Source organism: Python bivittatus, unplaced genomic scaffold, assembly GCF_059951505.1.
Source record: "Python bivittatus isolate LINGU-HERP-01145 unplaced genomic scaffold, Pbiv_v1 ctg000700_np1212, whole genome shotgun sequence".
Classification (NCBI taxonomy): Eukaryota; Metazoa; Chordata; class Lepidosauria; order Squamata; family Pythonidae; genus Python; species Python bivittatus.
In genome coordinates, this window is record NW_028277098.1 from 85,434,810 (window position 1) to 85,455,531 (window position 20,722).

The 20,722-nt window shown below is 39.0% G+C and overlaps 1 protein-coding gene across 2 annotated transcripts in view; it reads left to right on the plus strand.

Annotated features, from left to right (window-relative positions):
- The first annotated feature begins 670 nt into the window (after positions 1-670).
- Positions 671-20,722, plus strand: part of CSE1L (chromosome segregation 1 like) — a 39,249-nt gene continuing 19,197 nt past the window's right edge. Inside the window, exons 1-12 of one of the 2 annotated variants that reach the window (XM_088128478.1) lie at positions 671-815; positions 4,513-4,605; positions 9,039-9,181; positions 9,879-9,980; positions 12,974-13,119; positions 13,258-13,348; positions 13,708-13,815; positions 14,760-14,852; positions 15,044-15,211; positions 15,303-15,432; positions 17,971-18,036; positions 19,827-20,029. In XM_088128478.1, coding sequence (XP_087984604.1) covers positions 4,521-4,605; positions 9,039-9,181; positions 9,879-9,980; positions 12,974-13,119; positions 13,258-13,348; positions 13,708-13,815; positions 14,760-14,852; positions 15,044-15,211; positions 15,303-15,432; positions 17,971-18,036; positions 19,827-20,029 — 1,335 coding nt within the window. In that variant the 5' untranslated portion in view covers positions 671-815; positions 4,513-4,520. Of the gene's footprint in view, positions 816-1,202; positions 1,362-4,512; positions 4,606-9,038; positions 9,182-9,878; positions 9,981-12,973; positions 13,120-13,257; positions 13,349-13,707; positions 13,816-14,759; positions 14,853-15,043; positions 15,212-15,302; positions 15,433-17,970; positions 18,037-19,826; positions 20,030-20,722 lie in introns of those variants that run through there. The other variant, XM_088128479.1, reaches the window with a different exon arrangement.

Below are 20,722 nucleotides of genomic sequence, written 5' to 3' on the forward strand. Positions count from 1 at the left end.
CCTAATCCTAGTACTCTTTCCATTACAAATGGGTCCAGTTTTAAACAATTTTAAATAAAATGTATTTTCCCCTGAATTTGCGAGATAATAACCAGGTTGTCTTTTATTTCAGCAGTTTTAAATGGCTGATCCCCAAGGCTTTATCGCCTTGTGGGGGAGGGGGGATTTTTAAAAATTGAGTGCCTTTATTAAGAAGCTTTTTAAGGTAAGATTGTTTTCTTTTGTTCGTTTTCCATAAACCGCTCCAGTGGGAAGGAGAGCAGCATGGAAAGTAGCATTTTTCTGGGAAAGAACAAGACTTTTTACACCAGGCTGTGTTGGTTTGCCCTGCTTACCCATCGTTCCCCGTGGTCTAGTAAGCCGTAAGCCAGCCCACGGGGCTGGGTTCACAAACGTCAGGCTAAACGTGGTTGGCCAATCTGTGGACCGGCGTGTAACGCAAACTCAGCCCACAGCGTTCACAAGGCTCCGAAGGCTCGCCCAGCGAGGAAACGCGCATTTCCTATCCTTCTTGGGGCTTCGAAACCGCCTCACTACTTTCGCCACCCCGCAAGGCCTTCTGGGATGTCCCCGGACTGAAGGGCTCTGCTCATCTGGTTTCAGATCTAGCGCATCCGTGATTGGCTGGCGGTTTGGGAGAGCCGCCTGTGGATTGGTAGCCGCGGGAGGGCGGGGGAAAGCTGGCGCCGCATTCTGCGTGGTGCCGTCACCACGTCGCCGCCGCCGCGCCGTCTCACCGAGGTTTGAATGTGAAGCTGAGCCGTAGGAGGAGTTGCTGTTGTCGTTGCTGCTCGCGCTGTCAGGGGACCCGTCAGGTAAGGCCAAGCCGTTGAGCGCGATCCGGCGTCTCTTTCCGTGCGGCTGGGCCCTCCGAGCCGCCGGGGGAGAGAGCCGCGGAGAGAGCCGACGGAGGCGAGCGTCTCGAGTCTGGGGAGTTGGTCGCGAATGCGGGCCCACGGCGCAGCGGAGGGAGGTGCATCTGAACCTGCTGCGTCTATCTTGGCCTGCCTCCTTTTGCCTACGCGTGCCCCCGTTGGTTCCTGGGCCTCGCCCGCGGCAAAAGCAGTCTGTTGATTGGCTAGCCTCGCCTGTCACTCGGGCTGGAAACGAGATAGCGTGAACCGTGCACCTCGATCGCTGTCCCTCTCCATTTTTCCTTTTCCCCCTTTATCGCCGAGTCCGTCCTCGCGCGTCAATCTGTTGAGGATGGGTCAGGATCTCCAATGGCAGGGAGGTTCCTCGTCCTATTAAGGAAACTGGTGGTTTTTCATTTTCTGAGACAGCAGCGTAAAGGGATGTCAGCAACGCTTAATCTTTTTTTTTCCTTTTCGAAAAAGGATGCTCTGCGGACTCCTTCTTGGGTAAAAAAAGCAAATCCTTACTGCAGATGTAGACCGTTGGGGAAAAAAATACTCTACACGTACGCAGAAACTATTCTGTTTGGTGCTTGTATGGAGGGTTAAACCTAACGTAGCGTTCTCCTTGCAACACTATTACTGTATTTGGATTTTTTCAAATGGGGCGGAGAGAAATATTATGGCCACTTCGTGAGGTCATGGCAGAGGGAAGATTTAAATCAGCTGTAGTTTATTCAATACGTACGAATGAAGTAAGCTATCTACCCTATAGCAACATTACATTGCAGCTTGCTTACAAAAGATGGTTGGGATACTTGGTTTATTGATGTTAAATTCTTTTTTTCCCCTTTTCCCTCAAAGCCCATTTTTTTCTATTGGGAAAACACAGCTATTCTAAATAGTATCCCTTCTGCTTTAATTTTTTAGTCCTTCCTTCCAGATTAAACATAGTTTACTAATTTGTAATTGCATTTATGCATGTTCATTTTTTTATTTTTGCTGCTTCTGCCTCCCTAGGGCCTCTACCAAGGTTTAAATGAATTGATCCTCTTAGGAGGAGGGTACTGAGCTCTAGAGAAATTACCATAAGCTTTCAAAAAAGCAGTGAATCATAGGCATGTCACTGTGATAATAGGCTAAGGGATGTAAGGTATAGGAAGGTGTTTTCAGGCATAAGCTGTAGTTGATTTATATATTCCTCCTTTGTAGAAGGACAAGAGCTGTGTGTTTAATAATCAGAAAAGGTTTGTTAATAGTAACAGTATGGCATATAAACATTGTTTTTAAAAATTAATGTTAAAATAATACATTAAAATGCAGCAATTAAGAATTGAGAAACAAAATAGCTATCAACTAAAAATTCAGCTTATTACCAAGTTATACCTATGGGGAAGGTCATGTACTTAAAAAATGATTTAAAGCGGTTCTTAAAGTTGATCAAGGCCAAAGCCAATCACAACAGGGATCGTGGAACAGAATGCTAACACAGCTTCAAGGATGATTCTATAAAAGTCCTGTTTCTTTTAAAACAATTGGATAATTACCTGAAATGAACATGGATTTGCCAAAATAATCTTTTCTCATTTTTTGATTGGGTAACTTTCTGAGGTGATTGTTTGATATTTGTGGAAATTAAGGTATATTATGTCAACAGCATTTCCACAGAGTATTCTATGGCAAGCTTAATTAGCAATCTAGTTAAGTATGAACTGGAGGGCATGACAATTGTGGGTACATAGCTTGAAACTATGCCAAGAGTTCTTATTAATGGCCCATCATCAAATTGGAGAGAGGTATTAAGTGGGATGCCACCAGAATCAGTCTTGGGCCCTTTAATGGTCAATACTTCTTTAATGACTTAGATGAAGAAATGGAGGGAATATTTATCAAATTTGCAGATAGCACAAATTTGGGTAGAATGCATAATAACCTAGAAGATTATTAAATAATCTTAATATAATAATATTATCAAAATAATATTAATAGGTTGGAGAAGTGTAACAATAAATATAACAGGAGCAATAGTAGTTGATTGCAAATTGAATATGAACCAACAGTGTAAAGGGTGTAAAGAAAGGCAAGTGCAATTTTAGGCTGCATCAACAGAAGTATACTTTTTGATTCATGAGAAGTAATTATTTTGCTCTTTCTGCATCCTCAGACGTCACTTCAAGTCCTCTAAACAGTTCTGTCAACAAAGAAATTGAAACAGGTTCTGAGAAGCGCAACAGATATTATTAGAGGATTAAAAATGTTCTGAAGGAGCTAAGTATGTTTAGCTTTGAAAAGGGACATCTGAGAAGATGTGATAGCACTCTTCAAATATGTGAAAGGGTGTCACATAGAAGGTCAAGTCCGTTTTATATTGTTCCAGACCACAAGACTCAGAATAATGGACCTAAATTACAAAAAGACAGATTCCAGCTTCCTAACAGAGCAATTTGACAGTGGAACCAATTAACTGGAAAGGTGGTGGATTTCTCTTCCATGTTTAAGCAGATGCTAGAGAGGCATTCATCTGGAATGCTTTAGTCTGGCTTCCTACGCTGGAGGCTTGAACAATAGCCTAAATGGTCCCTTCCAACCCTTCAGTTCTAGTCAGAAATAGAGTATCTAATGTGATAAAGAATAAATAAACATCTGGAATTTGGTTTGGAAAATGCAGCTTCAGTGGAATTCGATACAGTTTTCGGTACCATGAAAAATGTGGAAAAATTAAAACAGCTTGAATGAAAAGCATAATAAATAATCTTTGTATTGAAAATGAAACAATTTGAATAAGGTCATAATTACCAGTATTTGGTGTTAGATAGTATAGAGTCATACATACTCTTATTTTTAAGTCGTTTCATGATTAATGTTAACTCTTCAGGGTAGGCAAGGTCAGGAAACAGGAACAGCAGGGTTTTCAGGAATGCCTTTTATTGTAGGGTATAATAATAGAGTCTTGAAAGTCTGTTAGCTAGTTTAGTTTATTTTTATTGATTAGCCATTAGGCCATATCAAGAACTCTCTAATATATTTTATATCAGTCTCAAAGAGGATCATCATCCACTAGATTTAATAAATTGTGTTACTCTTGGAAGACACATTGAAAAGAATGTAGGAAGGACGCAACGTTTATGTCTGATACTATTCTGAGATCATACTTTCCAACCCAATTTAGGCAAGATTGAACTAGGTTCAGCAAGATTTTCTTTATGCATTTTTAATCCCACCACAACATGTACTTTTCATATTTTTTTCTAGAGAATTGGGGGCGTTTTCCCAAGCAAATATGAGGCACAACTGAAATCTTAGTCCACATGATGTCAGATCATGAAAGTTATAATTTACATGTGAAGAAATCTATTATTTTTGTCTATGTTTTTATTCACAATTCCAGGTCATGTTTACTATTGGATAGGAGAATGTACAATGAACTGTGTGTGTATGTGTGTTTTTAATGACAGGTCATTTGTCAGTTTAGGAATCCTAATTGAGAACATATAGAAGACTGATTTGAACTTCCATCAGTGTGTGTTCTGTTGGCAAAAGGATACTTTTTAAATAATACATATTGTAGTGTTTGCTTTGTTGAGAATAAGGTTGGTCCCTTAACTGTTCTTAACACACAGCATTAAAAGTTACTGAACGCTATTTTGTTCATTTTTAGGTTCAGTTATGGAGCTGAGTGATGCCAATTTGCAGACTTTAACAGAATACTTAAAGAAGACGCTAGATCCTGATCCTGCCATAAGGCGTCCTGGTAAACCATTTAAAAATTAAGAAAGTGAATAAGAAATTTGAGACCACCTTAAATGGCATCTTGTGATGGTTTAGAGCAGAGTATTACCTGGCATTTTTAGAACTAAATGCTTCATTTTTTTTCCTGACTCAGATATGTTGACCAGAAGAAGATGTTTCAAACTGTTACAACATTATTATATGCAACATTTTAGATTCAAAGACAAAAGGATGCTTTAGAGTGCATGGGGCATGAACATAGCACCTGTCTATAACTTTTTAAACCAAATGTATCTTTTCTCAGGATGGTGTGCAGCTATGGAGGGCAGTCATGTGATCTCAGGAAAAGGCATCTCTGCTTTTAGGAGCTGCAGAGAAGTGCTACTTTACAGCCCCATGTGCTCCAAAGCATCTTTTTTTTTCCCTTTAAATCTAAGGTACTGCATAGCTATATTATAAAATGAAAGATAAATTGTTTGAAATGATTCTAGCTTCCTTATTTTTGAAAAAAATATAGCATTGACCAAATAGAAAAGGCATTAACTGGAGGACACTGACATGTGCCAAACTGAAGGATAATATTTTATATCCCTGTTTCATTTTAGAAAATGCATCTATTAAATTTCAGAGAAAAATAAAGTCAATTAGCTGATTAAGAAATTATCAACATGTCTTTAATACACTAGCTACAATCAAGGGGTAGATAAGCTTTTGCCAGAGTTATTAACTGTCTGAATCCCTAATGAGACCTCTGTATAATGAGATAACTGAGATGATACAAAGAATTTCATACATTAAAATCTAAGTGACCCCAATGAAGTAAATCATTTAGTTATGTATAATTACCTATCTTCGTATTTGTATTATGCCTCAAAATCACTATAGCAAAAGTAATGATTATGGTCCTCCCCATACTACAGAAGGGAAACCAAAAGAAAGAAATTTCATTAAGACAAAGAGAAAAACAAATGTGTATTTTGCCCATGGAGGTTTTTTAAATTTTGAACATTAGATCTTCATGTCAAATCATATAAATTATGAAACTCCCTTCACTACATCAGATTGGCTTTCTATTTGCAATACTGCAGGGAGAGATTCTGTTAAAAGAATACAAGTCCAAGCTGCTCTTTGGGGCAAGCTGCACCTTTCAGGGGCAGAAAAAAATATAAGATCTTTGCAACCCTTTTTAATTAAACTGGGGGCAGACTGAGGCTTGGTGGGCATTAGGAATATCACTGGTTGTGATAATGAAGGAGACACAAAGAAAAAAAAAGTTATCAAATCCTGGACACATGGCAGTAGGAAAAACAATAAACAGCCTCCAGTGTCTGTGTATCAGTATATAACAAATAAAATCCTAATATGGTAAGACAAATGATCTGATAATTATCACAGAATCCTGGTGGATAAGAATCATGATTGAAATATAGAACCCCAAAGATATTATTACTTGTTCAAAATTAATGTTCCCAATAAAAAGGAAAATGAAGTATCTTTATACAGTGGGGCAAAAAAGTATTTAGTCAGCTACCAATTGTGCAAGTTCTCCCACTTAAAAAGATGAGGCAGGCCTGTAATTTTCATCATAGGTATACCTCAACTATAAGAGACAAATGGGAAAAATAATCCAGAAAATCACATTGTCTGATTTTTAAAGAATTTATTTGCAAATCATGGTGGAAAATAAGTATTTGGTCACCTACAAACAAGCAAGATGTCTGGCTCTCACAGACCTGTAACTACTTCTTTAAGAGGCTCCTCTGTCCTCCACTCGTTACCTGTAGTAATGGCACCTGTTTGACCTTGTTATCAGTATAAAAGACACCTGTCCACAACCTCAAACAGTCACACTCCAAACTCCACTATGGCCAAGACCAAAGAGCTGTTGAAGTTCACCAGAAACAAAATTGTAGACCTGCACCAGGCTGGGAAGACTGAATCTGCAATAGGCAAGCAGCTTGGTGTGAAGAAATCAACTGTGGGAGCAATAATTAGAAAATGGAAGACATACAAGACCACTGATAATCTCCCTCGATCTGGGGCTCCACGCAGGACCTCACCCTGTGGGGTCAAAATGATCACAAGAACGGTGAGCAAAAATCCCAGAACCACACGGGGGGACCTAGTGAATGACTTGCAGAGAGCTGGGACCAAAGTAACAAAGGCTACCATCAGTAACACACTATGCCGCCAGGGACTCAAATCCTGCAGTGCCAGATGTGTCCCCCTGCTTAAGCCAGTACATGTCCGGGCCCGTCTGAAGTTTGCTAGAGAGCATTTGGATGATCCGGAAGAGGATTGGGAGAATGTCATATGGTCAGATGAAACCAAAGTAGAACGTTTTGGTCTAAACTCAACTCGTCGTGTTTGGAGGGGAGAGAATGCTGAGTTGCATCCAAAGAACACCATATCTACTGTGAAGCATGGGGGTGGAAACATCATGCTTTGGGGCTGATGGTCTGCAAAGGGACCAGGACGACTGATCCGTGTAAAGAATGAATGGGGCCATGTATCGTGAGATTTTGAGTGAACACCTCCTTCCATCAGCAAGGGCATTGAAGATGAAACGTGGCTGGGTCTTTCAGCATGACAATGATCCCAAACACACTGCCCGGGCAACGAAGGAGTGGCTTCGTAAGAAGCATTTCAAGGTCCTGGAGTGGCCTAGCCAGTCTCCAGATCTCAACCCCATGGAAAACCTTTGGAGGGAGTTGAAAGTCCGTGTTGCCCAGCGACAGCCCCAAAACATCACTGCTCTAGAGGAGATCTGCATGGAGGAATGGGCCAAAATACCAGCAACAGTGTGTGAAAACCTTGTGAAGACTTACAGAAAACGTTTGACCTCTGTCATTGCCAACAAAGGATATATAACAAAGTATTGAGATGAACTTTTGATATTGACCAAATACTTATTTTCTACCATGATTTGCAAATAAATTCTTTAAAAATCAGACAATGTGATTTTCTGGATTTTTTCCCCCATTTTGTCTCTCATAGTTGAGGTATACCTATGATGAAAATTACAGGCCTCTCTCATCTTTTTAAGTGGGAGAACTTGCACAATTGGTGGCTGACTAAATACTTTTTTGCCCCACTGTATATGCCTGTGAAGAAATTATATCCGTATAAAACATCTGAATAAAATACCATTGTGAGAGGTTATTACAGGTGACGTACTCAAACAGGGGCCAGTGCCTTTCCAAATGAACTCAGTTTTTCAAGAAGTGATGTGAGAGTTCAACTACTCTGCTGAGTACTGGAAAATTAACTCAGCTAGAATCTCTCTTGCTGACAATTTCATTTTTCAGAAGGTGAAAGAGGAAACAAGGGATCACTCTGGACAATCTTAATCAATAGAAAGAAGTTGGTCAATGGCCTGAAGGTGTTAGGCACCTTGGGGGAAAGTGACTGTGTTTCTGGTGGAGTTTGATAAAGGAGAAAAACCTGAGAAATGTCAGTTCTTGGACTTCAGGAAGGCAGATGTTAATGAACTCAGGTGAAAGATGAGCAGCAATATAATTGCAATTGACCCTAGAGAATGAAATGAAAATTTGTAGATATCAAATTAGGAAGATTGGCTACTACATTAAAGGATAAAATCGCTATTCAAAATTATCTTGGCAGGCCAATAAGAGGACTGGAAATAAAATTCTGTGAAGAATGGTTAAAGGAGCTAGGCATGTTTAGCTTGTAAAAGAAAAGCTTAAGAGAGATATGACAGCTGTCTATAAATATCTGATAGGTTGTCCTATACAAGAGGGGGCAGATCTGTTCTTTGTTCACACCAAAAGCAGGGTAAGGTATAATGGATTGAAATTAAGGAAAGATTTTGGCTGAATGTCGGACAGAATTTCCTGATAGGAAAAGCTGTTAAGAAATAGAACAGTCTGCTTAGAATAATGGTGACTTCCATTCCCTGGAGGTTTTCAAATGTAGCTTGTTAATAGTAGTGAATGGCTCAGTAAATTCTTGCTCTGAGTGCAAGTTTGAACTAGGTGTCTTTTAAGTTTCTAATTCAGATATTCTATGATTCTGTGAATAATTGTTCTATCCATAGTTTTCTCTTACTTTACATTTCTAAACAACTTTAAATATATTGCCAACTTGTTTCTGTACACTGTTAAAAATCCTCATTTTTCTGGTACAGTGATGGAGGTGAATCTATTTTATTCCTATTCAGTGATTCCAAGCAATATAAGAAAGTAGTCCAGAGTAGATGTCTTTTCAAAATATAATAGCCACAGTATAAAATTTAAGAGCAGCATCCTGAACTATGCTTAGCAGCTACTATACAAAGATGTTTAATACTAGCAGGACAGCAACAGTACTGTCAATATAAAAATATTGATTTCAATTTATTATCCTTACCCAGTCTTTTTATTTCTTTTTGATGTTAAACAATAGGAGTTTGGCAATAATAAAATTATGAACAATATTATATATGTTTTCTTACAGCGGAAAAATTCCTTGAATCTGTTGAAGGAAGCCAGAATTATCCACTGCTACTCTTAACGCTATTGGAGAAGTCACAAGACAATGTCATAAAAGTCTGTGCTTCTGTCACATTTAAGAACTATATTAAAAGAAACTGGAGAATTGTAGGTATTTTGTTAATTTGCACAGATGTATTATATGTTGCCTGTTTATTATGCCCCAAATTAATCGTTGGGATGCTGTAAAGAACTTGTAGGAAATCCAACCGATAGGTTTTCTGTTATATATTATTGGAGGCAGAATCAGTTTTATACCTGAATCCGAGAACAATAACTACATTAATTTGTCTATTATACATACATACACCCATGTGCAAATTCAGATTGATTATATGTTCATGGATTCAAAAGATGCTTGAGTTCCCAGGTCCTGTGGTCAATGCAGAGGTCTTCACTTTGCGTGTGGCACAAGCACAAGTGGCAAAAATAAATTGCCTAGCCTTTTCCCCTCTTGCATAGTATGGAGAAAGGACTAATGATTTCTCTCTTACAATTTGAACTTTTGGAGAAAGTAGAGAAGCCATCAGGAGATGAGGGGAGGGGGTTTTGCAGATCAAAGTTTTATAACTCTGATTTGGAGGGTATTACATAATTAGAATTGAACTTTAATTTCATAATCTGTTTCAGATTTTACAGCCACTGATATTAATTCAAAATTATATCATCTATCCTGAGTTGACTATGCATTAATTAGGGGTGTGCAGAAAAGTATTTGTCTCCTATTTACCCTCTGTGTGAAACAGTCGGCTTAGCAGTCTCTAGAAAAGGTATGGTCTTAAGTTAACTAATACTTTGTTTGTAGATTGAAGATGAACCAGACAAAATATGTGAAACTGACAGGATAGCTATTAAAGCCAACATAGTACACCTGATGCTCAGCAGCCCAGAACAAATTCAGAAACAGGTAAGGCAACTAAAACTGGAAATCTACTTCTTAATTTGCAGGGAGATTGGTTGTTACATAAGGGTTTTAAGGAACATTAGATGTATCAAAGTATATCAATTCAAGTATGTTAAGACCAAGAATATTTAAGAGCAGTCATATCTGTATTAAGTACATTTAAGTCAAATGTAAAAATTGATAGGTTTTTCTCTGTTGTGGTAAAAACAGTTATAACATTGGCTTACCTAACCTGGTTAAAGCATTCTGTGGATAGTTGGTAATGACTAATACTGTAGAGCCTAAATCCATTGGTCTCAGAGAAAAAAGATGCTGGATATGTTATAATGACTGTTTTATTAATTTTGAAAATATATTTGCTTCTGTTCAGTGCATGATTATCAGAGTAGAATACATATTTACAAAATAAAATAAGAATGAAAATAATGTTCTAAAAACTGGAGCACAAGGCAAGATTATGCAGTGGCTCTTTCTTAAGAATAACAGCTTCCCCATTGAATGTTTCTCATTAGAGATGAGATAGAATCACTCCATGTTTGTTGGGCTTTTCTCCACTCAGTGTTGCCAAACGTAGTTGATTTGTTAAAGATGTCAGATACATGTCACTGCAGAATAAAAACTTATAGGAGAGGTTTAGAGTCAGGAAATGTTAAGGCACTGTATGAAACTCCACCATTTTTTATTCCAAGAAAGTTTTTATTTTTAATTTCCATGTGCAGTATCTTTACCTAGCTTCATATAGTAAAAGTGGCATTGCTTTAGGGCTAAATTAGTTATAATGATAAATATATGTCTGCAGTTGAAAACAGCAACTTGTATGTATAATTATTTATCCATAGCATCTAACAGAACTTATAGCATGACATAGTCTGCGGCCCATTTCCATTTGCTAGAGGCAGCCATTTATATGGGGTGGCAGAATGAAATATGTATAAATTTATATAGCCATCTACTTGAAATATGAGTCAGGGTGCCATAATATTTTTTAAAGGAAATAACTATAAAAATGAAATATACAACATAATAAAACATTTTGCGCTACAGGCAGTTCATATAATCAATGACAGTCACTCAAGACAGGCTCCAAAGGCTTCCTGACCCAATATCCTGGGGGAAAATCAGATTTTAACAGCTTTTTGAAAGGCAGGCAGAGTCAGGGCCATCCTGATGCTGTTCCATAGGGCAGGCACAGTGACAAAGAATGGGCATTTCCTGGGTCCCAGCTGATGATACTGCTTACATGACAGGATCTCAAGTATATGAACCTTGTCAGACAGTGCCCCAAATAACCAGACCCTGTGCCATGAAAGGCTTTAAAGGGAATAACCAGCACTTGAATCACACTCAAAAGCCCACTGACAATCAGTGCACCTTGCAAAGTAATAGTGTTACATAAGCATACTGAGGTGTGCCCATTACTCACGCTGCTGCGTTCTGGAATAGCTGTATCTTTCAATTGGTCTTCAAGGGCAAGCCCTACACACTGCAGTAATCCAGACAAGAGGTACACAAAGGTGAGTGGCTGAGTAGGACCCTCTGATCTAAGAATCGTGCAATTGGCTCACAAGATTGATTTGTGCAAAGGTCCTCTGAGCCACAGCTGCCACCTGCTCTGGGTTGGTCTGGGTAGTGCAGCCCCATCCAGAATCAAGATGGAAAATCTCTGGATCCAGGAGGCCTTGAAATCTAGAGCCACTCAGTCTTATTAGAGTTGAGTCTCAATTTGTTCCTCCCACCCACTTAGACAGAACCTTGATGGCATCACTTGGGTAACCAGTAGCTGAGTATCATCAGTGTGCTGATCATACCTAACTCCGTGCCATGGATTAACTCACCTAGCAGCTTTGTGTAAATGTTAAACAGGAATAGGAAAAGAATCAAGCTCTGAGATACCCCACAGAGCAAGGTTCAAGACTGGACTTCTCCCCCATCAACTTTGATTAGAACCGGCCCTGGACGAAGGAGAAGAACCACAGAAACACTGTGCCTCTGACTCTCAGTCTCTTGAAAGAGTCATAAGAATACCATGATCAGTGGTATTGAAGGCCATCAAGAGATCAAGGACTGGGATGGACACCACCCAATCCCAGTTCCACAAGTGCTGTCTCAGTACTGTCCCCAGGCCTGAAGCCTGACTCAAAGGGATCCAGATAATCCATTTCATCCAGAACCCTCTGAAGCTGCAGCCCAAGCGCTCTTTCAGCAGCCTTAGCAGGAAAGATGGGAGACACATTAGATATACAGGTTTGAAATTGCCTGAGACCACTGGTCCAACAATGGCTTCTTGAAGAAGGAGCAGACCATTGCCTCTTTAAGTTCAGGCAAAACCATTCCCTCCCTCAAGGATGAATTCATCACTTGGATTCATCACATCATGTCCCAGAAGATCTTGACCAATCAAGAGGGCCATGGAAGTAAGCAGGTGGCCATGCTTACAGCTACAAGGACCCTGTATACTTCCTTGGGACAAACAGGCTCAATTTTTCCCCCAAATAACTATCCCAGATACTTCAGCCGGCTGTATGGGACCTGCATGCTGGAGTCCAACTCAGAGCAAATGTGAGCAATTTTATCCAACAGATGCCTCAAATAGTTCTCACAGTGGCCCTTCAAGTGATCTTCCAGCTCATTCCTCTGTAAGGAGGAATATCTTTAATAGGGCTGCTAGAAGGCAATCTGTGGGTGCGGTAAAAACAGAAAAATAATGATGTTTTGCTGTTCGTGCTACCGTGGGGTAATCCTTAATAAAGGCTCTTACCTATGTTCAGTCAGATTAGCTCTTTACACTTCATCTTCTTCCAGCAGTGTTCTAGGTATCTGTTCTGCAGCCTGATGCCATGAACAAGGTCTGCTGGAGAAAAAGGGAGGTAGACATATGTTTACTGTTTTCAGCTACTAATGTGTAATTGGGTCCTTTATTTAAATAAGGTTCTGTATTGCATTTAGTTAAAGCAACTGTTTATCCCTTTTCAAGTATCCTTATTCTCTTTTTGTAGTTAAGTGATGCTATTAGCATAATTGGTAGAGAAGACTTTCCTCAGAAATGGCCTGACCTGCTAACAGAAATGGTAAATCGCTTTCAGAGTGGTGACTTCCATGTTATTAATGGAGTTCTTCGTACGGCACATTCTCTATTCAAAAGGTATGAGGAAGGGCTCTGAACCTCCCACTCTTGTTGTGCAGTAACTGGATTTTGACTGACTTAGAGTGTAGTTTACCAACTTCTTTAGAAATGTATTCAGTATACATTAAATTACTTGAATTTTCCTTTCTTCGTTAGGTACCGTCATGAGTTTAAATCAAATGAACTGTGGACGGAGATCAAACTTGTCCTTGATGCATTTGCACTACCCTTGACCAATCTCTTTAAGGTACAGTGTTGCTTTTGACATTTGAATCCCGGCAAAAACACTTTACAATATCTTATCTTCATAGCATACCTTAAAACATAGGTTGGATACAGTGAGGTTGTGATTTCTGTTTTACTGCTTTGAATGTTAACTTCTTAGGAAAGCTAAGATAAGAAAAAATAGATACTGATATTAAGATTACTAAGAAAGTTTTTTAAAACAGTGCTTTTGATACAAAGACTTCTGATGGTAGTGGCTGTGTTTGTTTTGCTAACTCTGATTTTTTAATATCTTGTTGTTATTGTACACTTTTTGCATTTTAATAGAAAAGAAGCAGAAACTTTTAAGTTTAAAATCATTATTAATCTTTCCTTTTCTAGGCCACCATTGAACTTTGCAGTACTCATGCAAATGATGCCAGTGCTTTGAAAGTTCTGTTCTCCTCTCTGATTCTTATTGCTAAGTTGTTCTACAGTTTAAATTTTCAAGTAAGCCACCTTTATGTTTTCTAGTTAATAGTTCTGATCCATCCATAATGACAGAATTCAAGCAGCAATAGTTGATGAAACAGCTTGGTGTTGCTAATTTTAAAAAGAATCTTCATGGGTTTTTGAGATGATGAAATGTTTTAAAGCACAAAAATCTGGATAAAGGTGTATGCTGGCTGTATGAGTTACATGAACAGAATATTTCTTGCAGTTTTAACAGATGAAAAATAGTGCATATATCACCTTTTAATGTAATAAAATTGCATTTTACGTTTAGTTTCTGCTCTGGTTCATTTCAATAAGAATAAGCCTGATCAAAATTTATGTCAGGAGAGCAAAGGAAAGAGTTATAATGAATATTAAGAGGCAGGATATCAAATTTGGAAATAGTAGATGGACTTAAATATAATTAAGTCAAGACAAAGGTCGATGTTTTCAGAATTTGGTTAATTTTATGTTCACTGCCTTTAACTAAGGGGGCGTCTTTTGAACAAAAATGATTTTTTATAATACATTTCTGATCCATTCTGTGTGTCCACCTTTGCTGAATGAAGCTGGAAGTTAATGAGTATCCTGAAGGGCTAGAGAGGGTACTGGAATACAGCTCCTTTGGTTTACCTTCTGGTAAATCAGTGTTTTCCTACAAAGCTTGACAGCCATTTTGTGAATGGACAAGCCTCCCCCCCCATCACAGACATTTTCTTACATTGTTAATGACATGTTTTCAGATAGTCATGAATTCACTGATCCAAAAAAGTTGGATCAGCTGTACTGATCAAGAAATGAGAAGATTGGAACACTAAATATAAAAAATATAATTTGGATTTCATAAATCCTTTTTTTATAATTGCTGTGTTTTGAAAGCTTTCCTTTGAGCAGGTCCTGCCAGAATTATTTATTGTAAAAAATAATTTAAAATATGAACTTGTACTTTAACTCTGTAGGACCTCCCTGAATTTTTTGAAGATAACATGGAAACCTGGATGATGAACTTCCATAACCTTTTAACTTTGGATAATAAACTCTTACAAACAGATGTAAGTAATATGATGATAAATATTTTGTTAATTTTCTCTGAAATGTTATTCATATTCAGTAGTAAAAATGGCATTGTGACTGTATGTCTATTGGTAGTGAAATTTATATGGATCTTTTGGGTGGTAAGATGTATTAAAATGTGAATAAAATGAGTGTGATTGATGATTATTTTTGTTGGTGGTGGTGCTAGGATGAAGAGGAAGCTGGTCTTCTAGAACTTTTGAAATCCCAAATTTGTGATAATGCTGCTCTGTATGCACAAAAATATGATGAAGAATTTCAACCTTACCTGCCCCGTTTTGTCACTGCAATTTGGAATTTATTGGTCACAACTGGTCAAGAAGTTAAGTATGATCTGGTAAGTGTAAGTGCCTGGCTCTCTTTCATCATGCTTGAAAAACATTGTAGTATTTTTTCAAATAATGATTGTTCATGTCTTTTTCTTACAGCTGGTAAGTAATGCAATCCAGTTCCTGGCTTCCGTTTGTGAGAGACCCCATTACAAGCACCTGTTTGAAGATCAGAATACACTGACAAGTATTTGTGAAAAAGTTATTGTTCCCAATATGGAATTTAGAGGTACATCTCTTTATTTATTTATTAAATGTATATGCAGCCAGAGACCCAAAAATGACTTCCAGCACTTTACATCACAAAACATAAACCATCATTGAACATGAACACACCGTAAATTAATTAAAAACAAGTGCAAAGTGCAAATAAGTGACATTTCCAACTGCCCTGCAGAAGAGTTCATTCTTCAGTAGCTTCCAGAAGACCTGCAAGGAGGGAAGGGGGTACTATTTTTATTTAGTATGCATTTTACATCTAAGCTCAGTACAATACCTATTTTTTCCATTTCATGATACGGGGTCTGTAGCTGAAAAAGTTACCTGGGGGTTCCCGTCTCCTTCACCTTGTTGGCTTGGGGAACAATAAAAGTTGTTAGCAGGACATAGTCACTGGATGAGTCAAGAGGGCTGCTTCAGGGCCTAGAAGGTGGTCCTGAAAGTATGTAGGTCCTAACATTTTGGTCAAAAATAGCACCTTGAAATGTATTAGTAACCAATGAGCAACTGTAAAATAGGTGTTATGTGGCTGCGGGGACTTGATTTGTTAATATACAAGCTGTTACATTTTTCCATCTGCATTTTCTGAATGGTTTCAAAGTCACTCCCACGCAGGAGCACACTGCAATAAGCAGGTGATAAGTGCATCAGTCATTTCCCATTCCATGTAGGGCTGCAACGGGCACACCAGCTAAAGCTGGGCAAAGTTTCCCTGGGCGCAGACTCCGTCTGCCTACCCAGCAGTAGCTGTAAATTCAGGAAGACCCCACAGTCCCGGACTTGCTCTTTCAAGGGGAATACCACTTCACTAATATCATTGAAGGTGACAGAGAACTCTTCTGTAAATTTTGCTTGGACTCATCTTTAGATCTGGGTGTCAGAACTACGATGCTCAAATCCCAACGAAGAAAAATCTCTTGAAACTTGTAATAAGTTCAAAAAGAAATTCATTTACTGAGACCTACAAGTAGCTTCAAAGCATTGCTGAAACTAAAAGCCCACGCATCCCCATTCTACTTTTACCCTTTTTTCTACCCCTCCTTCCCCTCAGCCAGTTCTCATGTTGCTGCGACCTTGTACATTCCTGGCCCTAGATAGCAGTCCATCTGTGTTAACGGTCTCACCTTCCTTGCTCCCCCATCCCCCCTACTAAACAAATGGCAGAAACGAAGCAAGCAGCTAATGAGCTGATAGATTGATTGCTGGAGGTTCTGACACTGGGTGTCCGGTACACTACAATTAGGCATGAGCCAGCAGTGTGCTGCAGTTGCTAAAACAGCCAATGCAGTCTTGGGCTGCATCATTAGAGATCAAGATCACAGGAAGTGATAGTTCAGCTCTATGCCACGCTAGTCACACGGCATCTAGAACACTGTGTCCAGCTTTAGTCACCACAATAGAAAAAGGATGCTGAGGAACCGGAAGAGTGCAGAGAAGAGCAATAGAGATGGCAAGGGGTCTGAAGGCTAAAGCCTAAGAAGAACAGTTAAAAGAACTGTGTATGTTTAGCCTAAAGAAGAGAAGCTAAGGGGAGACATGATGGCAGCCTTCCAATACTTGAAGGGCTTCCACAGGGAAGAGAATGTGAATTTATCCTCTGTAATAAGAGTAGGACAAGAACCAATGCATGGAAGCCTGACAGAAAGAGATTCAAGCTTGAAATGAGGAGGATTTTCCTGACCATGAATGTTATTAAGCAATGGAATACCCTGGCTAATGGAGTCATGGGTGACCCATCACTGGAAGTTTTCAAACAAAGGTTAGATGTCTGGTGTGGGTCTTCCGGGCTGTGTGGCCGTGTTCTGGAAGTTTTGTTTCCTAACGTTTCACCAGCACCTGTGACCGGCATCTTCAGAGTGCAGGAGCACAGACAGGAGCAGTTCTCTCTGTGCCCAGGGTGATGTGACTCTTTTGTGGGTATTTATAGAGATCTGAGGGGGGCAGGAAGAGAGAACTGCTCCTGTCTGTGCTCCTGCACTCTGAAGATGCCGGTCACAGGTACTGGCGAAACGTTAGGAAACAAAACTTCCAGAACACAGCCACACAGCCTGGAAGACCCACACCAGCCATCATATGCCGGCCGTGAAAGCCTTCGACAATACAAAGGTTAGATGGTCTTTAGTTCTGGCTGGTCTGAGGATTCATGCCCTGGCCAGGGACCTGAAGTAGAAGACCTCCAAGATCCCTTCCAGCCCTATAATTCTATAAGATGCTCTTAGTTTCATTCATTGTAAATGGAAAGGGAGAATCAGAATCCTGCATGGTTTCATGAAGATTTCATAACCACAGTACTGAATGTTCATAAAACGTTTTCATACTGTGATAAACTGCTTAGGATTTTATAATGAGAAGTTGTATATTCATAATTTGACCTGGAAGTTCTCTTTATTTTGTGATGATAATATAACAAATAATTAAAAATATTCTAGTGATTATACTAAATTACTTCACAAATCATGCATGTGGTTGATTTAATTACTATCAAGAATATGTGATATTAAATTAGTTTTAACAAGTTGTTTAATCTTTACAATTTTATGTCACCTAGCTGCTGATGAAGAAGCTTTTGAAGATAATTCTGAAGAATACATTAGAAGAGATTTGGAAGGATCAGGTAATTGTTTTGATTGAGGATAAACAAATTTAGCAGATAAACGTGTGTGTGTGTGTGTGTGTGTGTGTGTGTGTGTGTGTAGATTTAGATATAGATATGCCTTTGAGTTAGTTTTTGAATCCTGGTGACTGCCTAGACAAGTCCCTGCAGTTTTTGTTTTTGTTTTTGGAAGTGGTTTGGCTTTGCCTTTTTCCTAGGGCTGAGGGAGAGTGACTGGCCCAAGGTCATTAAGATGGGACTAGAACTCACAGTCTCCTGGTTTCTAGCCTGATGCCTTAACCACTACACTAAACTGGCTGTCTATATAGTTTTCGCATATCCCTATTAGAAATAAGGATGTTTAAAGTATTCAGTGCATGAACTCTATTTCCAGGTAATCCATGCTTGGGTCAAAGCATGTATGTTCAGTCTGGACACAGGACCAAAACACATGTGTTTCTGATGGACGTAGTTCAGGAGGGGGAGAGTGGAAAAAGGCTGAGGACATCAGCAGAGGCTTACTTCACTAGTTCTTCTTAGCACCCTCCTTTCTCTCCTTCTGTATAGCCACCACCACTGATGCCAGCTTTAAGAGTTTTATATCCAACCAGCCTCTCTGCCTGCCCCCCTTGATATTCCCAGTGCCTGCCTTGCCTTTTCTCCCCTTAGTTGTTGCCAGTATTCTTGCCTTCAAGGACAGCATACCAAACTGGCCTGTTCCCGCAATTTTTCTGAAGGGGTAGAAAGGAAAGCAAGATATTTGGAAGGTGTTGGGGACAAATGTGCTCACCCTCCAATAAAGAGAAGAGAGAACATCTTCATAACTTGAAAGTGCAAAATTTTCTTATCTTAGAATAGACACTAAGTTGTAAGCAATTTAACTTTTGCGGTCCTTTATGCTTCCGTTATATAATGGCTAAGTGTTTACATTTAGTTTACATTCGACTTAGCCCTAAAAGCAGTTTTGTCTGATTACATTTTTCTTTCCTTGCTTTTTAGTATCTATTAATGCTCTCTTAATAGCTTAACAGTGCTACTGCAGTACTACCATGGGACTTATACTTTATCTCCAGTTCTAGAAGTAGCTCTCCAGGTGTTGCTTAATAATAATACCCAGGAGCCCTAGCAAGCATGGCTATTGTGAGGGAGTCTTGAAATTATAGTTCAGCAAATTCTGGATGGCCACAACATCTCTGCTTTGCTTTAATTTAACTAATGCCCCCAGTCCTTCTCAAGTCATTGTAAACAAGTCTGTACAGTGTTAATTCAGAGATCAACCACTTTGAAGGCTTCCTATATATAATTTCAGCATACTCAATTCATGTTCTTCAGCTCTGATCCTATGGAGTATTGTTGAAACTAACTTAGTAGCACATTATAAACCCAACTAATTTCTTATTCCAGGAGTTCAGTGCAGTATGTGTGCATTTAGAATTTAAAACTTACTGATTTCTGGGGCCATAACAGTTTTTTTCTTTTTTTCATTTTCATCATGCACAAGGTGGTGCCAAAGAAGCAACAATTTATCTTGTAGTTTTAAATGATTGACAGTATTAGAGTGCATATATAGAACCTTGAATTGTTTTTGATTGTGCATTCAATTTCTATATTTTAGCACTAATTAAACTACTATATCTTGACAAATAGGCACTTCATATGTTCTCTTTTTTTGTTGTTGTTGTCAGCCTGTCCTTACTAGTTTGGTATGCACAGGTCTTATTTGGTAATATGAAAAGCAGTGTATCAAAATCAAGAGACAGTGCTGGTGTTTAACCTGTCATGCATTTAAATTTTACCTTTTTCTGGTGTAGATATTGATACCAGACGCAGAGCAGCCTGTGATCTAGTAAGAGGATTGTGCAAGTTTTTTGAAGGACCTGTGACGGGGATCTTTTCTGGTTATGTTAATTCTATGCTGCAAGAGTATGCAAAAAATCCATCTGTCAATTGGAAGCATAAGGATGCTGCTATTTACCTTGTAACATCTTTGGCATCAAAAGCTCAGACACAAAAGGTACTTGGTGTTTGATTAGGAATTAAAGGGTACAATAAGATCTGAGTCCTTTTGGGGAAGAGATAAATAACATCAGTTCATACCTTGATTTCTGTCATGTTTCCCTATTTTAATCTTTAGCATGCTTCATAATGGTATGAGCCCACTGGCATATATTGGTTACAATCTTTGAAACCTAAAAAGTGGACATCATGGAATACTTATCCTGGAGATTGCCTGTATGGACACTGCTCACACTACCTTCCACCCATGCTTGAGATGGCCATCCCCCAGTGCTCAGCAAAGAACAGATATTTGTTAACCAATGTCGGGAACTGAATAGCGGTGTCTTAGAAATGATTAGCAAATGAGCAGTACTGGAATTGTGTGAGGTGAAGCATTTAGCAATGATAAGTCCTGAATAAGGGCCAGTCATCATAATGTATAGCTGGAGTGAATAGAACTTTGGTGATATGAAGACAGATATATGCCTGGCTGTTCAGATGATTCCATTTCTTTTCTGCAGTAGAATCAGCTTGGGTAACTTACTTCATTGCAGAGTTATAGGAGATCTCTACAATAAAAACTGTCATGGGCCTGCAGATCCTTCAAAATCTCAGTGTGGCTTAAAAGGAAACTCTGATGAATAAACTAGATTAACCGGGCCTACTACTTGCAGGGCCGCTTCTGAAACCCAGGAGATATTGCTAAAAT